General features: G+C 43.6%; 1 protein-coding gene across 1 annotated transcript in view; it reads right to left on the reverse strand.

The window, feature by feature from the left end:
* Nucleotides 1-854: 854 nt before the first annotated feature.
* The window catches only part of LOC108939516 (contactin-4-like), a 123,957-nt gene continuing 112,132 nt past the window's right edge, over nucleotides 855-12,679 (reverse strand). The window contains exons 14-23 of the mRNA XM_018760910.2: nucleotides 10,948-11,068; nucleotides 10,191-10,349; nucleotides 9,502-9,651; nucleotides 8,798-8,868; nucleotides 6,310-6,544; nucleotides 5,477-5,589; nucleotides 4,899-5,085; nucleotides 4,435-4,547; nucleotides 1,752-1,917; nucleotides 855-1,067 (exon numbers count right to left, since the gene is read on the reverse strand). Of these exons, the coding sequence (XP_018616426.2) occupies nucleotides 976-1,067; nucleotides 1,752-1,917; nucleotides 4,435-4,547; nucleotides 4,899-5,085; nucleotides 5,477-5,589; nucleotides 6,310-6,544; nucleotides 8,798-8,868; nucleotides 9,502-9,651; nucleotides 10,191-10,349; nucleotides 10,948-11,068 (1,407 nt within the window). The 3' untranslated portion in view covers nucleotides 855-975. The remainder of the gene's footprint in view (nucleotides 1,068-1,751; nucleotides 1,918-4,434; nucleotides 4,548-4,898; nucleotides 5,086-5,476; nucleotides 5,590-6,309; nucleotides 6,545-8,797; nucleotides 8,869-9,501; nucleotides 9,652-10,190; nucleotides 10,350-10,947; nucleotides 11,069-12,679) is intronic.

Here is a 12,679-nt window from a genome sequence, read left to right on the forward strand (position 1 = left end):
AGAAGAACTGAAGGGGAGCAACACACTGGGGAAACAGCTGCTTCTGATGGCATTGGACTCCACCTTGATCAGCAGCCAATCCAGTTTGAAATGCAAGGGAGAAGCTTGGAAAGGTGCTGAGGCCATGTCTGCCGGGCCCTCCAAATACACAAAACCCACGGAATATGGGCCAAGGCTCCGCAGGTCCCAAGAATGCTACATCACACAGAGGGAAGGAGACATCTGCGGAGGGCATGGACAAGGGGCACCCCAACCGTTTGGAATGAAGGAAACATCACTGTATACACTGGCCGTGGGACCAGAGGAACACCAGGGCTGTTCCGGTGTCTGGTTCCACAGAGGATATGGGAAGCGGGCGATTTTGTAGGTGCAGCTCTGGAGGCATTTGAGAATGAAACGAGGGCTGGAGACAGATGGACCCATGAAGTGATTCGCACATCAGCGTTTGTGTGACCTCTTGTGCGAGCCACAGGCAGATGACTCATACAGCCATGGGCTCTTTTCTCCTTTCTAGCATTAAAAAAAAGGTCAGAGTCATCGCATTCTCAAAATATGAAGCATTTCAGACGTGGAAAGGGATCTTCAAAAAAAGACAAAAAATTTCTATCTTTCCTCCAAGGGAAAAAAACTTCTTGGATTAGACATTTATTTCCTGTACACTGTCTTTCCAGACTAGAATGAAGAAACCAGCAGGATCCACTGGCAATTACACACATCTACAGTAGTCATACAGAGTATGCAGGTAAAATCTCCTTTCGTTGTAGTCATTTTTTGTGAAATCCACTGAGGGAACCACCAGTTGAAAGCTTGATTTGCTGCCTCTTGGAAAGGCAGAAGATGAGCAGTCTTGGTCTGTGTCTTGGACTTTTTCTTGAAGTGGCGTTAAAATGACCAAGGTCACTGGTCGTATTCTTGCAAGTCTCAGCCTGCAACATTCTGTCTTCACTGAATGCAAAGGCCTCCGGGAGCTGTGTGTCATAATGACGTTCGGGCTGTAAACGAGAGAGCTATTGTACTGAGCGCTGACCATGTGGATATCTTGGATGCTGAGCTGATGGCATGTGGACCTGAAATGTAATACGACAAATAGTCTTATTTAAACCTCTTTCAGCCAAGTTCCATGGAACGACCTTCTTCCTCTGCATTATGAAAAACACCAAAATTATGGGATTTGTTAAAAAAACTATAAAAGGGTTGGATTATAGAGGAGAAACCGCAAAGAAGAGACTTAAAAACTTTCAACATTAGTATCACATTAATGTTTTCTCTATATCACTTGTGTCAGTTTGCATATTATGTCACCTGTCTTGCTGAAGTTTTCCTTTGGTATTTATAATGTTGTATTTATTGATTTAAAATACATCTGTGGAATGCAGGAATCTGACTGAAAAAAAAAAAAAAAAACACCTAACAGTTGCAAGCTGATACTTTTTGTTTTTCCTTTTCAGTTTGTTTGGTTTTGAGAATTTTAGTTTGCATGTTCTGTAATTATGGGAAGAAAAAATAAATATTCATTCAAATCCACCCATTCCCAGCACACAGCTTCCAACTGTGCGCATTAACAAAAGACACTCTCAAAAAAATTCAACTGTAATTCTCCGGGGAGCGATCTGACTGCGTGGTTGACACAGTCCAGAGAATCTTTTTATTAGAAACAATTTTAGCATATGATCTCAATGCTACTCCTCTTTTCCAAAGGCTCGCAACGAGGAATGTTCCACATGAAATACAGTATGGCTAGAGATCCTAACCTGTTATCCTGGGGATGGTGATCTGTTGGCTGCTGCTCCCTTCTCCCCCTTCGCTGAATGGTTTGACCTGAATGACGTACTCCTCGTCATCAGGTAGAGCGAGCTCCAGGGAGGTGCTGTTGGTCTCCACCATACTGGGTTGGCTGTGCCTGCTCTTGTACATCACCTGGAGAGGGGTGTTGTACTGCATGTTACAAAAGTGAACGCAGCCAAGCTGCTCATAGAGACGCAACGAACGTGAAGCCACAAGCAGGATTTGCAAAGACGCAAAGAGATATTACACAAGTGGAGCCAGGCTGTTTGTATGGCTCTGTTAAAGTATGGTACACAGCTCTCGGGGTGAGAGTGGTGCTGCTTCAACGATGTGCTACACGGTGTGGAGAACCATTGTGACAATTATTACCATACCCTTTATTTTAGCTGGACTTAAAACCTACAGAAGATGCAAATGCTTAAAATGGTCACTGAGGTGCGTAAAAGACCTGCTTTGACTTGTTTCTAGTGACTCATCGGTGCTCGGATCTCGTCTATGGGAAGCTCAGAAGATTCCACACTTTTTGCACCTATTAATATCGACGCAAACATTCTCTGAGAGTCTTGGACAAAAGTTTCTAGAAATCCCTTAAGAAAATTGTATAAGGTAATTCTTCAGTTGAGATTTTTTTCGTTATGAATGAGTTTAATTTACGTTGCAAAACATGGAAAGGAACACTGATCTCATTTGCTGTGTACTCCTATGTACAGAATTGAGAACTTCTGTGCACTTGACCCGAATGCCGCCCTGAGAAATACACTGGTTCAGTAATTGAGTTTCTCCGATAAAGAAGACTACACAAGATGAAATGAAAGTGAAATATAATGGAAAAAACAAAATATCACCTTTTGAAGGTTCCCATGAAGACCGTCAATTCAACGCTGTGCCCAAGGCTTCAGCCCAGCGGAACATGTCCTCTGGTTTTGCGTTACTTTAAATGTCTGACTTTTATTCTGTTATCCTTCTGATTTAAATGGACATTAAAGTGGGGAGGGTTTTTACCATGCTGGCGTTCCTGTTCGTAGCTTTGCTAGGGTTTGAAAAGACTTTTTCTCCGCCTTTCTCTTCTGCATTATGTTTCATTGAGTCACTTGTACCTGTTTGTGTTGGTTTTATTAAAAGACTTTGACCAGAGTTCCACCATTACACACACTTTCAGAACCGCTTGTCCCAAACAGGGTTGCAGGGAACCGGAGCCTACCTGGCAACACAGGGCGTAAGGCCGGAGGGGGAAGGGGACACACCCAGGACGGGACGCCAGTCCATCGCAAGGCACCCCAAGCAGGACTCGAACCCCAGACGCACCAGAGAGCAGGACCCAGTCCAACCCACTGCGCCACCGCACCCCCTGCTTAGTGCTGCCATTATTTTATAGTTAATAAATATAACAGAATTTTCCATTTAAAAGTACTGCCTGAAATGTCAATGTAATTAAGAAACTGATAAAATCACCTTTCTTAAAAGGAAAAAATAGCTACTTTAATACTACAAGAAACCCACACTTGCTCAAGGAGCATCTAAAACAAGGGTCAAGTATTGCAGGCTCAACTTTATCTTATTATTTCCATAGCTGTAACAACAAAAATACTGCTATTTTAATTAATGGGAATATTATTTTTGGTTTAGAATTTAATTCATAGAATTTTCAGAGGGGGGTGCGGTGGCGCAGTGGGTTGGACCACAGTCCTGCTGTCCGGTGGGTCTGGGGTTCGAGTCCCGCTTGGGGTGCCTTGCGACGGACTGGCGTCCCGTCCTGGGTGTGTCCCCTCCCCCTCTGGCCTTACGCCCTGTGTTGCCGGGTAGGCTCCGGTTCCCTGCGACCCCGTATGGGACAAGCGGTTCAGAAAATGTGTGTGTGTGTGAATTTTCAGGGTTCCAGTACATTCCCACATAATATTTTTGGGGACATTTCGGCTGTGTTTTAAATGTAAGGCTGTTCCAAACAGTTACATTTATTCCCAGAGTGTGACTGTGTTTGGGGATACAAGCTTACTGTATTATTATTTGTACCCTTCCACACCAGAAGCTCATGTCCGAAATATGTGGTTGACTTACATCTCAAAGTTTGACTGCGAATGGGCAGCATGGTGACATACAGCGAGTAGCACTGCTGTCTTACAGTGCCTGGGTGATGTGAGAGGACATGGGTTCGATTCCCGCTCAGCCTGTGTGGAGTTTGCATGTACTCCCTGTGTCTGTGTGGGTTTCCTCTGGGTGCTCTGATTTCCTCCCACAGTCCAAAGACTGTTCATGTTCCCCCATAGTGTGTGAGTGACAGAGAGAGTGTGTTCCACTGATGCATAGATGAGTGACCCACTGTAAGTAGTGTATCTAGCAGTGTAAGTCACTGCGGTGAATAAGGTGTGTGGGCTGATAACACTACATAGAGTTCATTGGAAGTTGCTTTGGAGAAAAGCGTCTGCTAAATAAGTAAATGTTAGTCTACCTCTAAAAAGGTGACTTCCAGGAACTTCTTAGATGGTGCTCTATGACCATATCTGACAAATGTTAACTCTTTGCCCTTGAATTACATTTACACCTATGTATATTTGCATTTTTTCAGTTTATGGCTTGTCTTTATGTCGTGACACAGTTCTGTTCTATTTAGATTACAGCAGGAAATTGGCACCCGAATAATGCTTCCATTACCTTATAACCCGTAACTTCTGACTCGTTCTCCAGAGCCTTCACCTGGTCCCATTTGAGCATGATCTTTGAGTTTGAATTCTTCCACATGACTTTCAGCGGTGGCTGGCTTGGTGCTAATTTAGAGGAATGAGAAAAGAAAAAGAAGGGCAAAAAACTGTTTTCTAGGAAGCGCAAGTCATCGTTGGGAAACTTGCACATACTCCTGGTAATGTCAGGAAACAGCGCAAGACTTATTGAATTTCTTTGACTTATATCCCAATATCGTGGGACTTATAGAGGCTTTGCGGCAACTCACACTCTTGCTGCAGTTCTTACAAGGTGTTTCATGACAAAACTGGGGGCTTATACTGGTTCTTGATAATTCTCAGCAACACATGGACTTACACCTTTTTTTTTAACTTACTGAATCACTCCAGGACTAATCGTGCTTTCTTGGTAATTCCTATCAGTACTCCGGGACTTACGGGGCTTCTTGGTGGTGACGTTGACCGTGGTGCTGACCGGCCCAGTGCCTGCCGTATTGTATGCTCTCACATTGACATAGTAGGTGCTGCTGCCATCTAGTCCGCGGATGATGGCCGATGTCCTGTTTCCCACAGTCCTCACCACGCTGGCTGTCTCCTCCCTCTCCATCTTCCTCCAGTATCTCAGCTGACACATAGGACAGCAGAATTGTGATGCTCACACGACACAGACACATTACGTTTATATTTATTCGCTCAGCGGATGCTTCCACCCGAAGCGACATACAACTCTTAGAAAACAAAAGTGCACTTCACAACATAAATTTTTCTATAGAGGAAAGGTGAAAAAAATTCCGAGGCCATATTTACATGAATTCAGAAAATGTGTGCTACATACAACAATGTCATATTTAAAAGTTACGCATAAATGATGGGTCAAGTTTAACTGTTTTTCTGAACAGTGAGTTAATCTGAACAATTACTTTGTACATTTTCCATAGATTTTTTTCCACATTTCTGAAATACACCTGAGGAAAGTAATCGGGGGGGGTGGGGGGGCTGGTACAGCAAGCGCTCACCTCATATCCGAGGACCCTCCTCCTGGTTTGTGAGGAGAGGGGCTTCCAGGCGACCTCGATCTCTGAGGCGGAGAGGCTCCACACGCGGATCCTGGAGGGTGCGCGACTGGGCTCTGCGGCAACACAGTGGTGAAGGGCTTTGGTACACAAGGAGATGTTCAAGCCTACCGTACACCCCGTCACCACAGGTGATGCACTTATATTCCCTCCTCGGCTTTTCTTCCCATTGACTTTTACCAAAACTGTTTTCTGCAGCCTCAGACACTGCAAACCAGTGATGGCTTGTGAAGTGCTGGGATTTAACTTCCATTCTACAGGTTATGTCCAAAATAGGGCCTTGTTAATCTTCAAAGTTTCATCACAAATCTTCAGAGCTGCTGTCCTAAAATATCACAGACCCACCAGCAGAAGCCTGCTATATCACTAACTGTGTTTGGGGAGTAATTCCAAACCTATGTTACATCCAGGCTGTCAGAAACATGTATTTGTCTTCAAACAAGTCCTTCCCTCGCAATGCAAAAAAGGGAATATATAACACAATGTAGTTTTCCCAGAGAGCATGACCTGAAAACCACGAAGCCGGCCTGAAGTACATCAGTCGATATCTTTCAAAGAGAAATAATACAAATGCAAAAGCCAACCACATACAGTATATGATCTAAAAATAACTACATTTGTAATTAGTTAATAATACACATTTGTTAATGATCCTATAGTTATACTGAAATATAAAGTAATATATTTTTGCACTATCTGCTCTTTTGGTTTAATATGCAGACGTTTGAAGTGTTATCTTTTTTTCTAAATTTTAACTTAATGCCAGAGATATATACCTTCTTCAGCTGAGTATATGGTAGTAACAGGCCCAAAAGGTCCCTCCCCTTTGTTGTTGTAAACACCCACTTTCACTTGATACGGGGAGTATGGGGGGATGCTCTCGTTCTTGAAGATGTAACGCGAGGCATCTGCAGAGGTAACGGCTGCCTGCATCCATCCGGTGGTTCCGTTTGGGCGAAAGGCCACAACATAGCCGAATCCTGGCCCAGCCTGGAGTTCCTCTGGGACAGGCTGGAGGCGAGGACATGTACATATGGGTGAAAAGAAGACCACTGTTTACCAGTAATGCTTTGGTGGAGCTGAAAGCATCGTGAACATGGGAACTCATCACGATTAAAACCATCATGAAAATGTCAGGGTCAGCAATGGAACTGGACACTGTCACGATTAAGACCATCTTTACCAAATTGCACCATTTTACACAATCACAGCTGATGTTTTAAGCGCCCCTCATTCTATCAAGTTTAAAAGCGTGACAAACACTTCCGCTTCACATTAGCTTCAGAGTAAAGCCACCATGGTCAACAGGATTGAAATCATAATCGCATCATTCATGCTCAAAATCTTTGGAATTACTTCCCTTTTATGTACATTACAGGAAAGTTTCAGTGTTCCTATGCAGCACTATAAAAAGGTGAAAATAATGCAACTCTTAACTTGCACTATGTATACCTTCCTGAATTGTGGCACCTAAAAATTTCAAAGGTTGCTTATAGTTACATAACATTCATGTTGTGTACTCTTATTTACCATAATTGTAATTATGTACATTAACATTTATAAATTTAGCAGATGTTTGTATCCAAAGCGATACATAATCGCTACTACTCTGTGGTTCTTATCTGACACCTTTATCCAGGGTGACTTACAGCACTAGATACAGTACAGTAAACTGGCTATTGTTGTTTACCCATCTATGCAGTAATGTGAAACACACATTCTGTACATGCTATGGGGAGTTTGGAGTCACCAGTTCCCCTAAAACATGTGTTTGGACTATGGGAGAAAACCCATACAGACATGCAAACTCCACACAGACCAAGCGGGAATCAAACCCACATCAAGTTGTGTAGCTCAGGTGCTGCGAGACACAGCGCTACCTGTTGCACTACCATGCCATACGTTGTCACTCACATATAATGAATGTCTGAGGAATTACAAATGTCACAAAGGTGAACGTAGTACGGCTCTAATTTTCATACAGCTCCACAGTTTGTCCGTAGAATATTTGTTTTCGTGGATTTGGAATTATAATTATTTTAGTTATGTTATTAATATATGCACATTTCAGTGTTTGAAGATCTGGGAGTGAAGAACAGAAAATTTGTGTTTTTTTTAGTATCCTCTTTAATTATACTACCCAATTATTTAGGCTAATTAGGCTTCAGTGGATGAGATTATCTTGGCCACTAAAGATACTTTGCTATGACTGACAATGTCACTGAAGAACCCTTTCCAAGTCTGACACTAGTATCATAAAGAATGTGAAAACACAAATGCACAAAAAGAAACCAGCATACATTCTGGAAATGATTTTTGAACTGTGATATAACATGACAGAGTTAATTATTATTAAATGGGGAATGTTAAACTACGAATAACTCAGCTGTCAGCCATAATTTACATTTTGTTTAGTACGAGTGACTACATTCAAATGTAGGACATTTGACGTATTCGAGATTAGTTCCTATTTCCAAGTCAAAGCAATACAATAAGCAACACATTTTTCAGAGCTAGATGATAAATTACTAAGACTCTCATGAAAGAGGATACAGGGCTGGAAAGGGATGCTGCGGAAAACTCTCTCGTATCTTCTGAAAGACCATGTGCTTTAATTAGATTATTAAAAGCCCAAAGAATATCTCTTTACCCCCCCGTGGGATGGGTCTCTCATGCATCGGTGAAGTTGAAGTGAAACACAATAAATCATGCGGGCATGTCATTAACACTTAGACAAAAGCAGCAACAGACAGAGAAAAATGAACTACTGTGCTCTAACACCCTTAGGTCTCTAAATATGTACCAGTTACAGTAGATGACTTGGTGTTGAGGGTATGGTACACCGCTGTTGTACAACTGGTATGGGGGATAATGGGGTTTACACATGGGGGAAGTATAAGAGGAGAAGAGAGATGCAAGCACTGCTGTTATAAAAAAGCATGGGAATGAATGTGTAAGCAGAAGCCTGAGACTATTATGCACCAAAACACTTCACGTGTGGTATGCAGGGAGTGATGGGTGGAATGGGAAGCTGTAGGCTGAAGATTAATTGCTAAGAACAAAGTAGAACGCAAAGAGGTGTTGTAGAGGAGGGTAAAGAGTGAAAGAAATGCTTTGAGGTATAGAACAAACTCAGATTGGGATCTAAGGAGAAAGTCCTGGAGATGTGCTCCAGAGGTTAAAGGTAACGCACACTACTCTTTTGCAGAGGCCTGAGGGTGAGGTTTTCTGTCCCATGTCAGCAGTGGCCCAAAGGCTACTCACCTCCCAGGTAATGACGAGCTCTGAGCGACTGCCTCCCCCTCCGCTAACATTGGCAGGAGTGACCTTGGGAACTAGGGAACAGAGAAGAACAGAACTAGCTCTTTTCCAGCGGCAAACGCTGTTGGAGGAGAGACTGTTAACATATTCAAATTACACTCCAACACTTGTATGCACATCACCTTGTTTTACAGTTTACCATGGACCTGTCAGCATTTGCATGCAAATGCTCGCATAAAATTTCTGACTGAAAACCTTACATATCTGCAATAAGAGGGTGGAAAGAAACCGGTGAGAAGCAGCCGAAGTTTGAACAGGTTTAAAATGTGAAATGTGCGGCATTTTATGGGGCAGGGATTTTTCAGAGCGGTTTACTGTACGCCTGCACTTTGAGAGTTTCCTTTGGAGACTATTTCTGCACCTAAGCTGTAATATTTGATATACAGATATGAATGAGAAATTACATCCTGGGTAGAATGAAAATCCATCTTACTTGCTCTCACAGAAAGCATCAGCAGCTAAAGCCAGTTTGTGTCCCAAATGCATTTAAAACATGACAGTGAGCACACCGAAGCCACCAGCTACATATTTAAGCTGATTTGTACCAGCTATCCAGCTGTACATCTGGGCCTACTAATAGCTAAGGATATTCTTGTATTAAACAACATTAATGCTTGTAAACAGTTATGATTTCCTGTTGCTCTTACGTGCATCTTTAGTGCGGGCTTGACTCGAGGGCTTGCTGGGTTCCCCAGTGCCAACAGCATTGCTAGCCAGGACCCGGAACTCATATTCCACCCAGGGGCTCAGGTCTGTCACTGTTGCAGTCAGCTGCTGGCCCCGCAGTTCTTCCGGGACTGGTTCCATATGTTGGGCAGACATGCAGGCGAGCGCACGCACACACACACACACACACACACACACACACACACAAACATGAATACAGGGACACAGAGACATGGCAAACTGGAGATGATCTGAATGCTCTGTGCAAGATATTGCCCTTCAGTATCTGCCTGCAGAGCAGGTAGGTGTTCTCAGAGCCAAAATAATCCTGCAGTCCCCTGCACCACAGGCACCATGGGGAAGTGTGACAGCTAAAAGAATGGTTCGTCCATTAATGCTAACAGTGCATCCTTTCAGAGAACATCTCCAGGTCGATTATACTCTATACAGCACCACATACACAAAGCAATCACAACAACAATGTAGCCATCTGAACCACTGGATGAGACACATTAGAAACCCTGTCTGAGCAGGCTGCTGCTTCTCCATTACCATGCCCTGATAAGGGCAGACATGGTATCTGACATCAGGTAAATATCATAAATCTCATGTGCACACTGGGAGACAGAGATGGAACTGTGCAGCTTTCCTGGTGAAGACCAAAGCACACCTGTGGTAACCGCCTGCCAGCCCAGGGAGAAGGGACTTCTAGCCTGGATAGTGTAGGAGGTGATGGGACTGTGGTTATCAAGACCGGGCATCCAGGATAGAGCAGCTGTGGTTTCTCCGATGTCCTCTACACGGAGGTTCACCGGAGGGCCGGGAGGACCTGAAACAGGGAGGTCAGCGTGTGTGCCCTCTCTTGCCAGTGCTAATGGCAGTATTGGTACATGGCTCTGCACAGTACTGGGCCACATCCAGCTGGAAGCATCCCACGCAAACACAGGGAGAGCAGGGAAGCGCCAAACAGAATGAGAAGGGTTCAAACCCATCTCCGAACACACTGTCCAAAAGCTGCAAGGCACCAGCACTACCTGCTGAGGCACTCTGAGTTCAGTGATTCATTTAATGCAGTTTATGGTCCAGGGTACTGTATTTCAAGGTTTAATACAAGAACACTGCTATAAACCTATAAAAATTTCTTACGTAAAAATGAATTACACACACACATTTTCAGAACCGCTTGTCCCATACGGGGTCACGGGGAACCGGAGCCTACCCGGCAACACAGGGCATAAGGCCGGAGGGGGAGGGGACACACCCAAGACGGGACGCCAGTCCGTCGCAAGGCACCCCAAGCGGGACTCGAACCCCAGACCCACCGGAGAGCAGGGCTGTGGTCCAACCCACCGCGCCACCGCACCCCCAAAAATGAATTAATAAAACTAATATTTTTGTCAAAAGACCAAAGTACCAAAGTACTGTACCTCTGACAACCACACCGGTGGAGACGGAGACACTGTCCACTTCGGTCTGTACTGAACAGGTGTATTTCCCAGCATGCCTCAGCTGGATGTTTCTGATCATGATGTCACCTGCTGAGTGCTGCTAAGAGATCAAAACACAACAATGACATGCACTCAGGTGGCCGTCCAGTCTGTCCTCTACGGTGCCTATTTCAAACTTTGACGCACACAAGCGTCCCCAGTGCTTCTGATGCCGACACAGCCATTATGCTTACTGCTGCTGCCCATTATTCTGTGTATAAAATGAGAAAAGACAAGCAGGAGCGGAGGTGGAGAGACAATTCTTTGAAAATGAAAATGCCTCCTTAATCCTACGTCACTGCGAAGAGCAAAAACACATTTGGGGACGTTCCAAAGAAACAAGGAAACTCGGTGAATATAATTATTAGAAATCTGTTGGCAGTTTTAATATTTCATTCCCTGTATAATTCTTGCCGCAGCTGCTTCTGTTGCCTTAATATTCTTAGGCCATTGGAAAGATAATGACAATGTGTGCGCTGTACCTTTGCAGAATTTTGTCTCGGTGCTGACACTGAGTAGGAGCAGTGCCGTCCTGACAAAGCCTCACGTCTGAGGGAACCGCACAAATACTTTCCCTGTCCCTGCTATCGCTCACGTTGCATTCCCCCTCTGCCCCTACACGCTCGATTGGAACTGCCTCGCTCCCTCCGCCGTAATCGCCATTAATTCCTGACGTGAGGTCGTCAGAGCCTAAAAGCACGGCTGACAACGGTGACAAATCCTGAGTGGATTTTCTCAATGTGTAAAAGATTAACAAAAACACAATAATCAAAACTGTCACTCAAGTATCTCCGGTTATTACATTATTGTGTAATTATTGTTAAATTATGCGTCTGTCACACTGTCCAGGAAAACATTGTTTTAGCCAAGTGAAACAGTCCCGGTTGTTCTCTTTTTTTCTCAAGTGGACTATAATTGCACTTTGTGAGCAAAACAGGGGTCTTACTGTCAAGCCTGGGCCGACAGGATGTTGCCCAGTCTCATTTACCACGCGTCAACTGAGCAATGCTGCTTGAGCGACTCACCGCTTAGATTTTTGTCAGTTTAATTACTTCTGGATTCAGTGCAGAACTGTGTCTGAGGAAACTTTATGAATATGGTTCCCTGTTAAATGTCTCTTGCTGCCTCCACAAGTTGTCAGAAACTTCTAGAAATTTTTTGTTCAAGCTTTACTGTGACTACTAGCTGTTCACATAGAAAACTTTCCCAAAATGCCACAGTATTGTTTATCAACTGTGACTCGTTTTTTATATAACTAGAAGAGAACACAAGTAATGAAGTGTCACAAAAGTCTCATATATAATGGAATAATGCAGACAAACCTTTCAGTTCTCTCAGTGTAATATCTAACTCTCCATGTACACCACAGAATTAATGCAAAGTCTTGTTCAAAAGCTTGTTTTATTCTTAAAATCTTAAAAGTACACAGGGTAACTTGTAAAAGCACTGTTTCACGATTTAAATTTTCCAGAAAAATTATAATGTGTGACAGCAGTGTTATAGTTCTCAGGTTGTTGTGGGTGCCAGTGTTGAATCATGCTGGGCTGCAAAATAAAACACGCAAGAAGGAGTGTATAACAGGCATGCCACAAAAAAAAAAATGCTGAAAAATAAATATACGTGCTGCATTACACAAGTCTGTGCTTTGACAAGTTCAGACAAACATTTCATA

The sequence above is a fragment of the Scleropages formosus genome, chromosome 2 (genome assembly GCF_900964775.1).
Source record: "Scleropages formosus chromosome 2, fSclFor1.1, whole genome shotgun sequence".
Classification (NCBI taxonomy): domain Eukaryota; kingdom Metazoa; phylum Chordata; class Actinopteri; order Osteoglossiformes; family Osteoglossidae; genus Scleropages; species Scleropages formosus.